We start from the raw sequence: 20,230 nt of genomic DNA on the forward strand, positions 1-20,230 counted from the left end.
ATATGGTATGATTCCATTGTAATGATTTTATTGCTGTACACGCCGCTGTATCCCTTTAATTTAGGTAGCCAGGGACTGCAGATGGAAATGAACTATTTAGCTATATTCTGGTACAGAACATATCTGTCTTTGAGCTTACTGTTTCTGTGCATTGTCCCTTCAAATAAAGACTAAACTATAAACTACTCTTTTTGTTTGGATTTAGACCTCTTCTTGCTGATGCTATTGTCGCGTTGTAAGGGCTGGTCTCCTATAGGTTCAGTAAAATCTGGTATTGTGCCATCTTCGGGGTCATTTTTACTCAACATACATGTCTTTCAAAAGAACTTGGGATTGACCAGTGTGTTTTATTCTCTGAGAAGAAGACTGGTCGCGCGCAACAAATCTTATATATCAGGGGGGGGGAAACAAGCGTGGCACTAAAATGTTGTGTGAAAGCACCCTGATTAAAACGTAGTTCCATCGCGGTTTCACAAACCTGCTGTTCACCTTCCTCCTAAAAACAAAAAAATAAGTGAGGATGACGATAGAAGAGGAGAGAGGAAGAAGGTAGAGTTAAAAGCAGAAGAAGGTGATAAATAACAGCTGAACTGGGGGGGGAAGAGGATAATAACAGGACAGGTCATTGAGTACAACAACATTATGGGGCGGACCAATCATCACAATCTTGACCCTGGCCTAATTGGACTGTTAGCTTATCTGAGAGGCTCTTCATTAAATCTGCCTATACTTGACCCGAGACTGATCCAGGTCTTAAAAAAGGGGTGAGGGAGGGATAGTCTTCTATTGTCCATTCTAGGTCAACAGTGTGTTAGTGAAGGGGATCCATGTTAAGAACTCAACCTCCTTTTCCATCCTAAGACTATAAGGCGCACTAAAAATCCTTTCATTTTCTCAAAACTCGACAGTGCGCCTTATAACCTAGTGTCCTGGGCATGAGGTTAAAGTGCATCCGGCAGTGGAGGCTCCTCTATGGGGTCTTGGGGCACCAGGAGGTTAGCCCCTATACTACTGTTACCCAAGGTGGTCCTTGGCAAAGGCCTAGTACCTAACTGCCCTCTAGCCAGGGATACGGTGAAGACCTCAACGGCGGAAGAAGGCTGCATCAGAAAAGGGACCCCGGTCGTCTTGGACTCCAGGCCACTGGACCATGACCCGATTCTGTCAAGGATGGTGTGGTGACTGTCTGTGCACCAGTTCTCCCCACGTAAAACAAAGTCAGGCACAGGCATCCTCCATAAAGGGATACACCTCGTCATACTCGTTCGAGTGACCGCCGATGATGAATAATTCCGGTTGCGCTTACCGACCTCAAATATATTTTAGTTGGTACATGGTGCAATGATAAGTGTGGCCAGTAGATGGCAGCCACACATTGGAAATATGTGTCGACTGCAACATGATGGCAGTAAACAACACGTTCAATTGAGAATATTAAGTTCCATCCATCCATTTTCTACCGCCTGTCCCTTTTCGGGTCGCGGGGGGTCGCTGGCGCCTATCTCAGCTGCTTTCGGGCGGAACGCGGGGTACACCCTGGACAAGTCGGCACCACATCGCAAGGTACTTTAACTTTAGCTTTGAGGTCGGTAGGCGCAACCAGAATTATTCAGTACATTTTCTTCATCCTTACATTTACACGTGCTGTACGTCCTCCATATGTTTATGCATCATGTATCCCTACCAGGGGTGTATCCCTCGTCATACTCGTTCGAGTGACCGCCGATGATGAATTATTCCGGTTGCGCTTACCGACCTCAAATATATTTTAGTTGGTACATGGTGCAATGATAAGTGTGGCCAGTAGATGGCAGCCACACATTGGAAATATGTGTCGACTGCAACATGATGGCAGTAAACAACACGTTCAATTGAGAATATTAAGTTCCATCCATCCATTTTCTACCGTTTGTCCCTTTTTGGGTCGCGGGGGAGTCGCTGGCGCCTATCTCAGCTGCATTCGGGCAGAAGGCGGCGTACACCCTGGACAAGTCGCCACCTCATCGCAGGGTACTTTAACTTTATTAAGACACCTCATCGCAGGGTACTTTAACGTTATTAAGAATATTAAGTCAATAAAGTTAAAGTACCCTGCCATGAGGTGGCGACTTGTCCAGGGTGTACGCCGCCTTCCGCCCGAATGCGGCTGAGATAGGCGCCAGCGACACCCTGCGACCCCAAAAGGGACAAGCGGTAGAAAATGGATGGATGGAATATAAAGTACCAACGATTGTGACACAATTATTCTCTGCATTTGACCCATCACCCTTGATCACCCCCTGGGAGGTGAGGGGAGCAGTGAGCAGCAGGAAATCATTTTTGGTGATTTAACTCCCAATTCCAACTCTTGATACTGAGTGCCAAGCAGGGAGGCAATGGCTCCCATTTTTATAGTCTTTGGTATAACCCGGCCGGGGGTTTGAACTCACGACCTACCCATCTCAGGGCGGACATTCTAACCACTAACCCACCGAGTAGGTAACATAGAACATTACACACACTTTTTACACCAAAATGCGTCCGTTCTCCCTTTTCTGTCTGCACACTGTGTCTGCTTGTAAGTACTCTGTGTGCGTGCACTGCCGAACATGCTCCTCTGCTCGTAAAACCAGCAATGACGCGTTGCATAGTACCGTTTTTTAATCATGAATACCGCGAGAGTATACCAGTACCGGTATGCCAAACAACCCTAATAGGCCACACTTATCATCACACCATGTACAACCTAAAATAGCTTTGAGGTCGGTAGGCGCAACCAGAATTATTCAGTACATTTTCTTCATCCTTACATTTACACGTGCTGTACGTCCTCCATATGTTTATGCATCATGTTTCGAGTCCCGTCATGTTACAAGGTCAACATGTCCTCTAAGTAGACATTCTGAGGTCAAGTTTACGTATGGGAAGGTCGAGAATCGGATTTTTCCTCACATGTTGTTGACGATCTGGAGGCGTTCTCCCTTTCTGAAGGACAGGTCAGAGGCGGTCCGCGACTCGTAGTCATACAACGCCACGAAGGTCATCACACCTCCTGTGGGGGGAGAGAACCGTCATTGGTGAGTTGAATATGGAGTAAAAAAGTACACAGGAAGTCCATACTATCATTCATTGTTTTAAATTCAGGATAATTTGACCAATTTATGCATTTCAATAACAAAATACTTCAATCAATAAATGAAACCCGGGCTATTTTACTACATAATAAGGAGGGTCCCAGGTTCAAGACCATGGAAATGTGGATGTTTCGTCAGGTTATATACTACTCAATTACAAAGTAAACACAACTTTCACGCTGCACTGTCGATAAATTAATTATTTGACCCTAGCTACCCGATGCCAGACAGTTAACAGCATGAAGAAACAGAAGCTCCTGAAGATTTGTTAAGGATTGATTTTCCTTCGTTTGAATTGTTTTCCTTCATCTGTTTTGATTCTTAACACTTCTTCCTTCATCTGTAAACGACAACAATGTAAACATAAAAATAAACATTACAAAAGTATAATGTCCATTTTGTATGTATATATAGTTACATATACACATACATATATATAAGTAAATATATATATATATATATACACATACGTACATATATATGTATATATATATACACATTTATACATAAATATATATATACGTATAGATATATATATACACACATATATATATACATACATACATATATATATACATATAGGTATATATACATATATATACATATAGATATATATATACATATATACATATAGATATATATATATATATATCTATATATATATGTATATATATACCTGTATATGTATATATACATATATACGTATACATCTGTATATATATATGTATGTATATATATATATACATGTATATGTTTCAGCAAGATGGCGGCGCCCGGACGGGCTGCGACACTGCGGTGCTCTTGCTAAAGATGGAACATTTGGCGGAAATGCCGGACAGTTCTGCAGACTTCATGGCTGGCTCGCATCGTGGTCACTCCGTGATCACGTACGACCGCCAGACACTTCTGGATATGGACATATTGGGCCGTTTTGGACTGATAGACGCGGGCGTGCTAAACATGCTAACTAGCATGGGGATTCGTCGGCGGCTACGTCCAGCGGCCTGTGAAGCAGGGGAGTCTAGTAGCAGCGGGGGCCGTCTACGGAGCAGACGCCAGCGGTGTGATCGGAAACGCGGATGTCGAGCGGGGCTAAAAACAAAGCAGAAGGCTAATCCCCACAGAACACCACTTTCCTCCATCCCGAAGACGGATTTAGATGGAAAATGCGAGACTACTGGTCTGGGTAAGGAGTCTGTTAAATTAGAACAAGTTTTTTCTGCTTTGAGTGTTTCAGAGTTGGACATGTGTTTTACTGAGGTGGCTAACTATGATGCGTGCAGTTTATCAAAGCAACAAACAAACAATCGGAAAATCCCCGTTACTGAGGTGGCTAACCATGATGCGTGCAGTTTATCAAAGCAACAAACAAACAATCGGAACATTCCCGTCGTATCAATTCCTAGATATGGCCGTAATTATACTGAATGCACTGGGCATAATAAACACAACATTATTAATATTGCTACTACGGATAATTTGATCAAAAATTCCCTAAAACAGCCCACTACCTATAATATAGGTTTTTTAAACATAAGATCATTGTCTCCCAAAACGTTGTTAGTTAATGATATCATCAGAGACAACAATCTTAACGTCATCGGTCTCAGTGAAACCTGGCTTAAACCAAACGACTTTTTTGCGCTAAATGAGGCATGTCCTCCTAACTTTACACATGCGCATATTGCCCGTCCGCTTAAAAGGGGTGGGGGGGTCGCACTAATATACAACGAAAACTTTAACCTTAGTCCTAACATAAATAATAAATATAAATCGTTTGAGGTGCTTACTATGAGGTCTGTCACACCGCTGCCTCTACACCTGGCTGTTATCTACCGCCCCCCAGGGCCCTGTTCGGACTTTATCAATGAATTCTCAGAGTTCGTTGCTGATCTAGTGACACACGCCGATAATATAATCATAATGGGGGACTTTAATATCCATATGAATACCCCATCGGACCCACCGTGCGTAGCGCTCCAGACTATAATTGATAGCTGTGGTCTCACACAAATAATAAATGAACCCACGCATCGCAACGGTAATACGATAGACCTAGTGCTTGTCAGGGGTATCACCGCTTCCAAAGTTACGATACTCCCGTATACTAAAGTATTGTCCGATCATTACCTTATAAAATTCGAGGTTCAGACGCATGTTCGTCAAACTAATAATAATAATAACTGCTATAGCAGCCGCAACATTAATACGGCCACAACGACAACTCTTGCTGACCTACTGCCCTCGGTAATGGCACCATTCCCAAAGTATGTGGGCTCTATTGATAACCTCACTAACAACTTTAACGACGCCCTGCGCGAAACCATTGATAACATAGCACCGCTAAAGTTAAAAAAGGCTCCAAAAAAGCGCACCCCGTGGTTTACAGAAGAAACTAGAGCTCAGAAATTATTATGCAGAAAGCTGGAACGCAAATGGCGCACGACTAAACTTGAGGTGCACCATCAAGCATTTAGTGATGGTTTAATAACTTATAAACGCATGCTTACCTTAGCTAAAGCTAATTATTACTCAAATCTCATCCACCGTAATAAAAACGATCCTAAATTTTTGTTTAGTACGGTAGCATCGCTTACCCAACAAGGGACTCCTTCCAGTAGCTCCACCCACTCAGCTGATGACTTTATGCAATTCTTTAGTAAGAAAATTGAAGTCATTAGAAAGGAGATTAAAGACAATGCGTCCCAGCTACAACGGGGTTCTATTAACACTGACACGATTGTATATACGGCGGATACTGCCCTCCAAAATAGTTTCTCTCGTTTTGAGGAAATAACATTAGAGGAATTGTTACAACGTGTAAATGGAATAAAACAAACAACATGTTTACTAGACCCTCTTCCTGGGAAACTGATCAAGGAGCTCTTTGTATTATTAGGTCCATCAGTGCTAAATATTATAAACTTATCACTTTCCTCGGGCACTGTTCCCCTAGCATTCAAAAAAGCGGTTATTCATCCTCTTCTTAAAAGACCTAACCTCGATCCTGACCTCATGGTAAACTACCGACCGGTGTCTCACCTTCCCTTTATTTCAAAAATCCTCGAAAAAATTGTTGCGGAGCAGTTAAATGAACACTTAGCGTCTAACAATCTATGTGAAACCTTTCAATCCGGTTTCAGGGCAAATCACTCGACGGAGACAGCCCTCGCAAAAATGACTAATGATCTATTGCTAACGATGGATTCTGATGCGTCATCTATGTTGCTGCTCCTCGATCTTAGCGCTGCTTTCGATACCGTCGATCATAATATTTTATTAGAACGTATCAAAACACGAATTGGTATGTCAGACTTAGCCCTGTCTTGGTTTAACTCTTATCTTACTGATAGGATGCAGTGTGTCTCCCATAACAATGTGACCTCGGACTACGTTAAGGTAACGTTTGGAGTTCCCCAGGGTTCGGTCCTTGGCCCTGCACTCTTCAGCATCTACATGCTGCCGCTAGGTGACATCATACGCAAATACGGTGTTAGCTTTCACTGTTATGCTGATGACACCCAACTCTACATGCCCCTAAAGCTGACCAACACGCCGGATTGTAGTCAGCTGGAGGCGTGTCTTAATGAAATTAAACAATGGATGTCCGCTAACTTTTTGCAACTCAATGCCAAAAAAACGGAAATGCTGATTATCGGTCCTGCTAGACACCGAACTCTATTTAATAATACAACTCTAACATTTGACAACCAAACAATTAAACAAGGCGACACGGTAAAGAATCTGGGTATTATCTTCGACCCAACTCTCTCCTTTGAGGCACACATTAAAAGCGTTACTAAAACGGCCTTCTTTCATCTCCGTAATATCGCTAAAATTCGCTCCATTCTGTCCACTAAGGACGCTGAGATCATTATCCATGCGTTTGTTACGTCTCGCCTCGACTACTGTAACGTATTATTTTCGGGTCTCCCCATGTCTAGCATTAAAAGATTACAGTTGGTACAAAATGCGGCTGCTAGACTTTTGACAAGAACAAGAAAGTTTGATCACATTACGCCTGTACTGGCTCACCTGCACTGGCTTCCTGTGCACTTAAGATGTGACTTTAAGGTTTTACTACTTACGTATAAAATACTACACGGTCTAGCTCCATCCTATCTTGCCGATTGTATTGTACCATATGTCCCGGCAAGAAATCTGCGTTCAAAGGATTCCGGCTTGTTAGTGATTCCCAAAGCCCAAAAAAAGTCTGCGGGCTATAGAGCGTTTTCCGTTCGGGCTCCAGTACTCTGGAATGCCCTCCCGGTAACAGTTCGAGATGCCACCTCAGTAGAAGCATTTAAGTCTCACCTTAAAACTCATTTGTATACTGTAGCCTTTAAATAGACTCCCTTTTTAGACCAGTTGATCTGCTGTTTCTTTTCTTTTTCTTCTATGTCCCACTCTCCCCTGTGGAGGGGGTCCGGTCCGATCCGGTGGCCATGTACTGCTTGCCTGTGTATCGGCTGGGGACATCTCTGCGCTGCTGATCCGCCTCGACATCTCTGCGCTGCTGATCCGCCTCCGCTTGGGATGGTTTCCTGCTGGCTCCGCTGTGAACGGGACTCTCGCTGCTGAGTTGGACCCGCTTTGGACTGGACTCTCGCGACTGTGTTGGATCCATTGTGGATTGAACTTTCACAGTATCATGTTAGACCCGCTCGACATCCATTGCTTTCCTCCTCTCTAAGGTTCTCATAATCATTATTGTCACAGACGTCCCACTGGATCATTATTGTCACCGATGTCCCACTGGGTGTGAGTTTTCCTTGCCCTTATGTGGGCCTACCGAGGATGTCGTGGTGGTTTGTGCAGCCCTTTGAGACACTAGTGATTTAGGGCTATATAAGTAAACATTGATTGATTGATTGATTGATATACATATATATGTGTATACTGTATATACATATATACCTGTATATGTATATATACACATATACGTATATATATATATACATATACACACATACATATACACACATATAAATATGTACACACACATATATATATATATATATATATATATATATATACATGATTTAGGGCTATATAAGTAAACATCGATTGATTGATTGATACATATACATATATATACACACACATATACATATATACCCATACATATAAATACATATGTATACATATATACATATATACACACACAAATATATTTTAATATGTATATATACACACATATATATACATATATATATATACACACACACAAATATAGTTTAATATGTATATATACACACATATATCATATATATACATATATATATACTGTACATATACATATATACACACACACACATACATATATATATACATATATGTATACATATATACACACACACACAAATATATTTTAATATGTATATATACACACATATATATACATATATATAATATACATATATATATATATATATATATTTACTGTACATATACATATATACACACGCACATACATATATATATATGTATATATACATATATATGTACACACATATCCACTTATGTCTACGGTAAGAGCCGACTTAATACCACCATTTTCTAACCGAAACCTGCCGTTTGACATGTGGTAGGGAGCCATGTTCGCTTGGCCGCTCTGTTCCATAGTAAAGCTTCACCGTCATCTTTCGGGAATGTAAACAAGGAAAACACCGGCTGTGTTTGTGTTGCTAAAGGCAGTCGCGATACACCGCTTCCCACCTACATCTTTCTTCTTTGACGTCTCCATTATTAATTGAACAAATTGCAAAGGATTCAGCACCACAGATGTCCACAATACTGTGTAATTATGCGATTAAAGCAGACGACTTATAGCTGGGATCGGGGCTGGAACAACATGTCCGCTACAATCCGTGACGTCACGCAAATGCGTCATCATACCGCAACGTTTTCAACAGGATACTATCGCACGAAATTTAAAATTGCAATTTAGTAAACTAAAGCGAATGGATGTGTGCTAAAACCAGGTGAATATTATTGGTTCCACGCTCAGGCGGCAGTGGTGAGAGCAAGGGTCTCACCAGAGAAGGTCATCCTGCTGGAGGAGTTGCTGAGGCTGCTGTTGTCCACGCCGCCAAACAGGGGCACCTCGGCGTTGTTGCTGGAGTACTGGTTGCCGCCCAGACCGCCCTCCACCGTGTTGCTGCGATTGGGGGTCAAGGCCGGGTGGGCGGAGCTGACGTTCTGGCCGCCTCCCCCGGAGACCAGGCCGTCGAGGCTGACGGTGCGCAGACCCGCCTCCTTGGGCTTACTCTTGGACGAGCCCATTGTGAGGCCTGGGGAGGGAAAAGACGCCGCTGTCAAAATGACACCACCAGCAACATGGTTGTTGTCTGACACTTGCACTGGCAGGGTGGTCCCGGTACCAGTATTTTGGTACCGGGACCAAAATGTATTTCCATACTTTTCTAAATAAAAAGGGACCACAAAAATATGACATTATCTTAACTAAACAATATTACTCTACATTAAACATATGGATCGGACTCTCATTCTTATGTTAGATCCACTATGGACTGGACTCACATCATTATGTTAGATCCACTATGGACTGGACTCTCATTATTATGTTAGGTCCACTATGGACTGGACTCTCTCACTATTATGTTAGATCCACTATCGACTGGACTCTCACACTATTATGTTAGATCCACTATGGACTGGACTCTCACTATTATGTTAGATCCACTATGGACTGGACTCTCACTATTATGTTAGATCCAATATGGACTGGACTCTCACTATTATCTTAGATCCACTATGGACTGGACTCTCACACTAATATGTTAGATCCACTATGGACTGGACACTCACGGACTCTCACTATTATGTTAGATCCACTATGGACTGGACTCTCACTACTATGTTAGATCCACTATGGACTGGACTCTCACACTAATATGTTAGATCCACTATGGACTGGACACTCACGGACTCTCACTATTATGTTAGATCCACTATGGACTGGACTCTCACTACTATGTTAGATCCACTATGTACTGGACTCTCACTATTATGTTGGATCCACTATGGACTGGACTCTCACTATTATGTTGGATCCACTATGGACTGGACTCTCACTATTATGTTAGATCCACTGTGGACTGGACTTTCATTATTATGTTGGATCCACTATGGACTGGACTCTCACTATTATGTTAGATCCACTATGGACTGAACTCTCACTATTATGTTAGATCCACTATGGACTGGACTCTCACTATTATATTAGGTCCACTATGGACTGGACACTCACACTATTATGTTAGATCCTCTATGGACTGGACTCTCATCATTATGTTAGATCCACTATGGACTGGACTCTCATTATTATGTTAGATCCACTATGGACTGGACTTTCACACTATTATGTTAGATCCGCTATGGACTGGACTCTCACACTATTATGTTAGATCCACTATGGACTGGACTCTCACACTATTATGTTAGATCCACTATGGACTGGACTTTCACACTATTATGTTAGATCCACTATGGACTGGACTTTCACACTATTATGTTAGATCCACTATGGACTGGACTCTCACTTTTATGTTAGATCCCCTATGGATTGGACTCTTTCAATATTATGTTAGATCCATTATGGACTGGACTCTCACACCATTAACTAGGCCCACTATGGACTGGACTCTCACACTATATGTTAGATCCACTGTGGACTGGACTCTCACACTATTTCACACTATTCTATACATCTTAAAGTACTGCAGTATGAAGTCCATGTTATGGTTGAGGGGTAGCAGCTTGCTGTGAGGTTTGTTCCCCCGGGATTCAAACGGACCACTCCGGACAAGACTTGCAGGTAGGAACATGATTCAGTCTTGAGAAATCGAAATCAAGGAGGTACAAAAAACAGGAAACAAGCAGACGGAAGCTAAGGCTACTACTTAGCATAGAATAGAGACAGGCAACACTCACGTAATTTGTTGCATACGCAAACAAAGAAGCCAGGGCGAGCGTGGCGAGAGAGGTGAATAAATAGCTCTCTGATTAGTGGTTGACCGCAGGTGAGCGTGCCGACCACTAACCAGAGGCAGGTGAACCCAATTAATCCCCATAGAAACCAAAACCAACGCAGAGGTGCACAAAACAGGAACCAAAGGAGTCCAAAAAGAACAGAACATAACAAAAACATGACCCGGGCCACAGATCATGACAGTCCAGGGGTGATGACTTGTCAGGTTTGGTGTTAAACGGGGTTACGATTCATGTTCATGTCGGGATGTTGACATTGCATTGAAAGAAACAGCAAAACCAAACATTCCCCTTTTTGTTTTTCAACAATTTATTATTCCCCCTTTTGGAAAGAAAATTGTGTGAATAGATAAAAAATAAATAAAGTCGATTGTTTACAAAAAAAAAAATTGCTCCTCTCTGAGCTGCTACCTTACCGTGGTAGAGGAGTTTGCGTGTCCCAATGATCCTAGGAGCTATGTTGTCTGGGGGTTTTCATGCCCCCTGGTAGGGTCTCCCAAGACAAACAGGTCCTAGGTGAGTGATCAGACAAAGAGCAGCTCAAAGACTTCTATGGAATTACAACGAAATGAACCCAGATTTCCCTCGCCCGGACGTGGGTCACCGGGGCCCCGCTCTGGAGCCAGGCCCGGAGTTGGGGCACGATGGCGAGCGCCTGGTGGTCGGGCCTGTTCCCATGGGGCCCGGCCGGGCACAGCCCGAAGAGGCAACGTGGGTCATCCCTCCAATGGGCTCACCACTCATAGGAGGGGCCATAGAGGTCGGGTGCATTGTGAGCTGGGCGGCAGCCAAAGGCAGGGCACTTGGCGGTCCGATCCTCGGCTACAGAAGCTAGCTCTTGGGACGTGGAACGTCACCTCACTGGGGGGGAAGGAGCCTGAGCTAGTGCGCGAGGTAGAGAAGTTCCGGCTGGATATAGTCGGACTCACCTCGACGCACAGCAAGGGCTCTGGAACCAGTTCTCTCGAGAGGGACTGGACCCTCTTCCACTCTGGCGTTGCCGGCAGTGAGAGGCGACGGGCTGGGGTGGCAATTCTGGTTGCCCCCCGGCTCAAAGCCTGTACGTTTGAGTTCAACCCAGTGGACGAGAGGGTAGCTTCCCTTCGCCTTCGGGTGGGGGGACGGGTCCTGACTGTTGTTTGTGCTTACGCACCAAACAGCAGTTCAGAATACCCACCCTTTTTGGGTACACTCGAGGGAGTACTGGAAAGTGCTCCTCCGGGTGATTCCCTTGTCCTACTGGGAGACTTCAACGCTCATGTTGGCAACGACAGTGAAACCTGGAGAGGCGTGATTGGGAAGAATGGTCGCCCGGATCTAAACCCGAGTGGTGTTTTGTTATTGGACTTTTGTGCTCGTCACAGTTTGTCGATAACAAACACCATGTTCAAACATAAGGGTGTCCATATGTGCACTTGGCACCAGGACACCCTAGGCCGCAGTTCCATGATCGACTTTGTAGTTGTGTCATCGGATTTGCGGCCTTATGTTTTGGACACTCGGGTGAAGAGAGGGGCGGAGCTTTCTACCGATCACCACCTGGTGGTGAGTTGGCTGCGATGGTGGGGGAGGATGCCGGACAGACCTGGCAGGCCCAAGCGCATTGTGAGGGTCTGCTGGGAACGTCTGGCAGAGTCTCCTGTCAGAGAGAGTTTCAATTCACACCTCCGGGAGAACTTTGAACATGTCACGAGGGAGGTGCGGGACATTGAGTCCGAGTGGACCATGTTCCGAACCTCTATTGTCGAGGCGGCTGATTGGAGCTGTGGCCGCAAGGTTGTTGGTGCCTGTCGTGGCGGTAATCCCAGAACCCGTTGGTGGACACCAGCAGTGAGGGATGCCGTCAAGCTGAAGAAGGAGTCCTATCGGGTTCTTTTGGCTCATAGGACTCCGGAGGCAGTGGACGGGTACCGACGGGCCAAGCGGTGTGCAGCTTTAGCGGTCGCGGAGGCAAAAACTCGGACATGGGAAGAGTTCGGGGAAGCCATGGAAAACGACTTCCGGACGGCTTCGAAGCGATTCTGGACCACCGTACGGCGCCTCAGGAAGGGGAAGCAGTGCACTATCAACACCGTGTATGGTGCGGATGGTGTTCTGCTGACTTCGACTGCTGATGTTGTGGATCGGTGGAGGGAATACTTCGAAGACCTCCTCAATCCCACCAACACGTCTTTCTTTGAGGAAGCGGTGCCTGGGGAATCTGTAGTGGACTCTCCTATTTCTGGGGCTGAGGTCGCTGAGGTAGTTAAAAAGCTCCTCGGCGGCAAGGCCCCGGGGGTGGATGAGATCCGCCCGGAGTTCCTTAAGGCTCTGGATGCTGTGGGGCTGTCTTGGTTGACAAGACTCTGCAGCATCGCGTGGACATCGGGGGCGGTACCTCTGGATTGGCAGACCGGGGTGGTGGTCCCTCTCTTTAAGAAGGGGGACCGGAGGGTGTGTTCCAACTATCGTGGGATCACACTCCTCAGCCTTCCCGGTAAGGTTTATTCAGGTGTACTGGAGAGGAGGCTTCGCCGGATAGTCGAACCTCGGATTCAGGAGGAACAGTGTGGTTTTCGTCCTGGTCGTGGAACTGTGGACCAGCTCTATACTCTCGGCAGGGTTCTTGAGGGTGCATGGGAGTTTGCCCAACCAGTCTACATGTGCTTTGTGGACTTGGAGAAGGCATTCGACCGTGTCCCTCGGGAAGTCCTGTGGGGAGTGCTCAGAGAGTATGGGGTATCGGAATGTCTTATTGTGGCAGTCCGCTCCCTGTATGATCAGTGTCAGAGCTTTGTCCGCATTGCTGGCAGTAAGTCGGACACGTTTCCAGTGAAGGTTGGACTCCGCCAAGGCTGTCCTTTGTCACCGATTCTGTTCATAACTTTTATGGACAGAATTTCTAGGCGCAGTCAAGGCGTTGAGGGGTTCCGGTTTGGTGGCCACGGGATTAGGTCTCTGCTTTTTGCAGATGATGTAGTCCTGATGGCTTCATCTGGCCGGGATCTTCAGCTCTCACTGGATCGGTTCGCAGCCGAGTGTGAAGCGACCGGAATGAGAATCAGCACCTCCAAGTCCGAGTCCATGGTTCTCGCCCGGAAAAGGGTGGAGTGCCATCTCCGGGTTGGGGAGGAGACCCTGCCCCAAGTGGAGGAGTTCAAGTACCTAGGAGTCTTGTTCACGAGTGGGGGAAGAGTGGATCGTGAGATCGACAGGCGGATCGGTGCGGCGTCTTCAGTAATGCGGACGTTGTATCGATCCGTTGTGGTGAAGAAGGAGCTGAGCCGGAAGGCAAAGCTCTCAATTTACCGGTCGATCTACGTTCCCATCCTCACCTATGGTCATGAGCTTTGGGTCATGACCGAAAGGATAAGATCACGGGTACAAGCGGCCGAAATGAGTTTCCTCCGCCGGGTGGCGGGGCTCTCCCTTAGAGATAGGGTGAGAAGCTCTGCCATCCGGGAGGAGCTCAACGTAAAGCCGCTGCTCCTCCACATCGAGAGGAGCCAGATGAGGTGGTTCGGGCATCTGGTCAGGATGCCACCCGAACGCCTCCCTAGGGATGTGTTTAGGGCACGTCCAGCTGGTAGGAGGCCACGGGGAAGACCCAGGACACGTTGGAAAGACTATGTCTCCCGGCTGGCCTGGGAACGCTTCGGGATCCCCCGGGAAGAGCTAGACGAAGTGGCTGGAGATAGGGAAGTCTGGGCTTCCCTGCTTAGGCTGCTGCCCCCGCGACCCGACCTCGGATAAGCGGAAGATGATGGATGGATGTTTACAAATTGTGCATTCCAAAATAAAATGAATTGGGAATATAGTCTCTAAAAAGTCTCCTTTTCTTTGTAAGATTTGGTGAGCTGAACAACTGGTACCGTAATGTCTATAATAGCTGTGCCAGCACAAATGCAGGCGAGCTGTCAAAACTTAAAATTATTTTATAATACTTCCTGACCATTTGTTCAACGTCCGTATAGGAAGCCATCTGGGCGCACCACTTGGTATTTGCCAAAGCCCGAAAGTCTGTATTTCTTTCTTACGTCGCCGGAAAAACATTCTATGGAGAAATTCCTGACATGTTTAGGGACTGAGGACTACTGGCTGCATACCAAAAATCACACACACACACACACACACACACACACACACACACACACACACACACACACACACACACACACACACACACACACACACACACACACACACACACACACACACACACACACACACACACACACACACACACACACACACACACACACACACACACACACACACACACACACACACACACACACACACACACACACACACACACACACACACACACACACACACACACACACACACACACACACACACACACACACACACACACACACACACACACACACACACACACACACACACACACACACACACACACACACACACACACACACACACACACACACACACACACACACACACACACACACACACACACACACACACACACACACACACACACACACACACACACACACACACACACACACACACACACACACACACACACACACACACACACACACACACACACACACACACACACACACACACACACACACACACACACACACACACACACACACACACACACACACACACACACACACACACACACACACACACTTGTTGTTCTGACCTTCTGGGGACCTTAGAAAAATGCCTACCTCTTTAGGACCAGCCTTTCTAGATATATAAAGACGTGTATTTACAACATAAATAATATATACATCCATCCATCCATTTTCTACCGCTTATTCCCTTTCGGGGTCGCGGGGGGCGCTGGCGCCTATCTCAGCTAATACTATGCAAACATAAAAAAAGCTAGTAGTGAAAAATGAGTTGGAATTTCACAAAAAAAGGTCACAATTTCACAAGAAATAATTTGAATTTTGGCAGCATTACAATAAGTAAACATTTTTATTTAGGGACTGAGGACTACTGGCTGCATGCCAAACATCAGCTACACACGCACGCACGCACGCACGCACGCACGCACGCACGCACGCACACACACACACGTTGTTCTGACCTTCTGGGGACCTTAGAAAAATGCCTACTTCTTTAGGACCAGCCTTTCTAGTTATATAAAGATGTGTATTTACAACATAAATAATATATACATACTATGCAAATATAAAAAAGCTTGTTGTGAAAAATGAGTTGGAATTTCACAAGAAATACTTAGAATTTTGGCAGCATTACAATAAGTAAAATTTTTTTATTTAGGGACTGAGGACTACTGGCTGCATACCAAACATCAGCTACACACACACACACACACACACACACACACACACACACACACACACACACACACACACACACACACACACACACACACACACACACAGTTGTTGTTCTGAACTTCTGGGGACCTTAGAAAAATGCCTACTTCTTTAGGACCAGCGTTTCTAGATATATAAAGATGTGTATTTACACCATAAATAATATATACATACTATGCAAATATAAAAAAGCTTGTTGTGAAAAATGAGTTGGAATTTCACAAGAAAAAGGTCACAATTTCACAAGAAATACTTAGAATTTTGGCAGCATTACAATAAGTAAATTTTTTTTATTTAGGGACTGAGGACTACTGGCTGCATACCAAACATCAGCTACACACACACACACACACACACACACACACACACACACACACACACACACACACACACACACACACACACACACACACACACACTTGTTGTTCTGACCTTCCGGGGACCTTAGAAAAATGCCTACTTCTTTAGGACCAGCCTTTCTAGATATATAAAGATGTGTATTTACAACATAAATAATATATACATACTATGCAAATATAAAAAAGCTTGTTGTGAAAAATGAGTTGGAATTTCACAAGAAAAATGTCACAATTTCACAAGAAATACTTAGAATTTTGGCAGCATTACAATAAGTAAATTTTTTTTATTTAGGGACTGAGGACTACTGGCTGCATACCAAACATCAGCTACACACACACACACACACACACACACACACACACACACACACACACACACACACACACACACACACACATAGTTGTTGTTCTGAACTTCTGGGGACCTTAGAAAAATGCCTACTTCTTTAGGACCAGCCTTTCTAGATATATAAAGATGTGAATTTACAACATAAATAATATATACATACTATGCAAATATAAAAAAAGCTAGTAGTGAAAAATGAGTTGGAATCTCACAAAAAAAAGGTCACAATTTCACAAGAAATAATTAGAATTTTGGCAGCATTACAATAAGTAATATTTTTTATTTAGGGACTGAGGACTACTGGCTGCATGCCAAACATCAGCTACGCACGCACGCACGCACGCACGCACACACACACACACACACACGTTGTTCTGACCTTCTGGGGACCTTAGAAAAATGCCTACTTCTTTAGGACCAGCCTTTCTAGATATATAAAGATGTGAATTTACAACATAAATAATATATACATACTATGCAAATATAAAAAAAGCTTGTTTTGAAAAATGAGTTGGAATTTCACAAGAAAAAGGTCACAATTTCACAAGAAATACTTAGAATTTTGGCAGCATTACAATAAGTACATATTTTATTTTATTTAGGGACTGAGGACTACTGGCTGCATACCAAACATCAGCTCCACACACACACACACACACACACACACACACACACACACACACACACACACACACACACACACACACACACACACACACACACACACACACACACACACACACACACACACACACACACACACACACACACACACACACACACACACACACACACACACACACACACACACACACACACACACACACAGATGTTGTTCTGAACTTCTGGGGACCTTAGAAAAATGCCTACTTCTTTAGGACCAGCCTTTCTAGATATATAAAGATGTGAATTTACAACATAAATAATATATACATACTATGCAAATAGAAAAAAAGTTTGTTGTGAAAAATGAGTTGGAATTTCACAAGAAAAAGGTCACAATTTCACAAGAAATACTTTGAATTTTGGCAGCATTACAATAAGTAAACATTTTTATTTAGTGACTGAGGACTACTGGCTGCATACCAAATATCAACTACACACACACACACACACACACACACACACACACACACACACACACACACACACACACACACACACACACACACACACACACACACAGTTGTTGTTCTGACCTTCTGGGGACCTTAGAAAAATGCCTACTTCTTTAGGACCAGCCTTTCTAGATATATAAAGATGTGAATTTACAACATAAATAATATATACATACTATGCAAATATAAAAAAAGCTTGTTTTGAAAAATGACCTGGAATTTCACATGAAAAAGGTCACAATTTCACAAGAAATACTTTGAATTTTGGCAGCATTACAATAAGTGAACATTTGTGCAATGTTATGATAAAAGTTGGAATTTTACTCAACCACGGTCGCAATTTAATGAATAGAGTTGTCATTATACTCGACAAAAGTCACAATTTTATAAGAAAACTTTTGGCAAAATTATAATCGGAATTTTCCATCCATCCATTTCTACCGCTTGTCCCTTACGGGGTTTTACTTGGCAGAATTATCATTTCACTCGAAAAAGTACAACAACAAAAATGGCAATATTGTGATAAAAGTCAGAATTTAATATGAAAAATGTCACCATTTTGTCATAATTTTACTCGGCAAAATTATGACAAAAGTCATAATTTGACTCAAAAAATTGTGTCACTATTTTACAAGAACAACAAAAAAATGGCAATATTGTGAGAAAATTCCGAATTTAATGTGACAAATGTCACCATTTTGCATTAAAAAGTAATCATTTTACATAAAAAAGTAACAATTGTAAGACAAAATGTTGCAATATTACAGAAACAGAAAGAATATGAGAAATTGTTCCCAATTTTATAAGAAAAAAGTCGACACATTGTGACAAAAAGACTCCTTTTAGTTAATTTATTATTTTTTAAATTGTCTTTTTTTAATTGTTTTTTTAATCTTAATAATTACCTCAAGTTTTTACAGTGTGTCTCGATTTACATATATTTTTTAAATGTAACGCATTTCAATTCCTTACACACACTTGTTATTAAGTATGTTGGCCAGAGGGGGAGCACTTCACATTTTTACACACACTTCATGTCCCAAGAAGGGTAGAAATACAAGAACAGACACACTTGTATTTCTTACCTTCTGGAGACCTCTGAAAAATGCCTACCTCTTTAGGACCAGAGGGGGAGCACTTCACATTTTTACACACACTTGTTATTTCATATGTTGACCAGAGGGGGATCACTTTTAGAAGCGACACACAGTCAATTTGAAAAATCCGTCCTTTTGGGGACCACCCTCATTTTGATAGATGTCACCAGCCGGGGTGCAAACCAGACATTCTCTATTACAAATCCCGTTTCCATATGAATTGGGAAATTGTGTTAGATGTAAACATAAACGGAATACAATGATTTGCAAATCCTTTTCAACCCATATTCAGTTGAATATGCTACAAAGACAACATATTTGATGTTCAAACTGATAAACATTTTTTTTTTGTACAAATAATCATTAACTTTAGAATTTGATGCCAGCAACACGTGACAAAGAAGTTGGGAAAGGTGGCAATAAATCCTGATAAAGTTGAGGAATGCTCATCAAACACTTATTTGGAACATCCCACGGGTGTGCAGGCTAATTGGGAACAGGTGGGTGCCATGATTGGGTATAAAAGCAGCTTCTATGAAATGCTAAGTAGATCACAAACAAGGATGGGACGAGGGTCACCAATTTGTAAGCAAATTGTCGAACAGTTTAAGAACAACATTTCTCAACGAGCTATTGCAAGGAATTTAGGGATTTTACCACCTACGGTCCGTAAAATCATCAAAAGGTTCAGAGAATCACTGCACGTAAGCGATGATATTACGCACCTTTGATCCCTCAGGCGGTACTGCATCAAAAACCGACATCAGTGTGAAAAGGATATCACCACATGGGCTCAGGAACACTTTATAAAACCACTGTCAGTAACTACAGTTGGTCGCTACATCTATAAGTGCAAGTTAAAGCTCTAC

At 43.5% G+C, this 20,230-nt stretch overlaps 1 protein-coding gene across 5 annotated transcripts in view; it reads right to left on the reverse strand.

Annotated features, from left to right (window-relative positions):
* The window catches only part of src (v-src avian sarcoma (Schmidt-Ruppin A-2) viral oncogene homolog), a 101,995-nt gene that overhangs the window by 30,995 nt on the left and 50,770 nt on the right, over positions 1–20,230 (reverse strand). For 3 of the 5 annotated variants that reach the window (XM_061902646.1, XM_061902648.1, XM_061902645.1), the window contains exons 2-4: positions 9,152–9,406; positions 2,932–3,031; positions 479–496 (exon numbers count right to left, since the gene is read on the reverse strand). In XM_061902646.1, the coding sequence (XP_061758630.1) occupies positions 479–496; positions 2,932–3,031; positions 9,152–9,398 (365 nt within the window). In that variant the 5' untranslated portion in view covers positions 9,399–9,406. The remainder of the gene's footprint in view (positions 1–478; positions 497–2,931; positions 3,032–9,151; positions 9,407–20,230) is intronic. The other 2 variants (XM_061902649.1, XM_061902647.1) reach the window with 1 other exon arrangement.

Source organism: Nerophis ophidion, linkage group LG06 (assembly GCF_033978795.1).
Source record: "Nerophis ophidion isolate RoL-2023_Sa linkage group LG06, RoL_Noph_v1.0, whole genome shotgun sequence".
Classification (NCBI taxonomy): domain Eukaryota; kingdom Metazoa; phylum Chordata; class Actinopteri; order Syngnathiformes; family Syngnathidae; genus Nerophis; species Nerophis ophidion.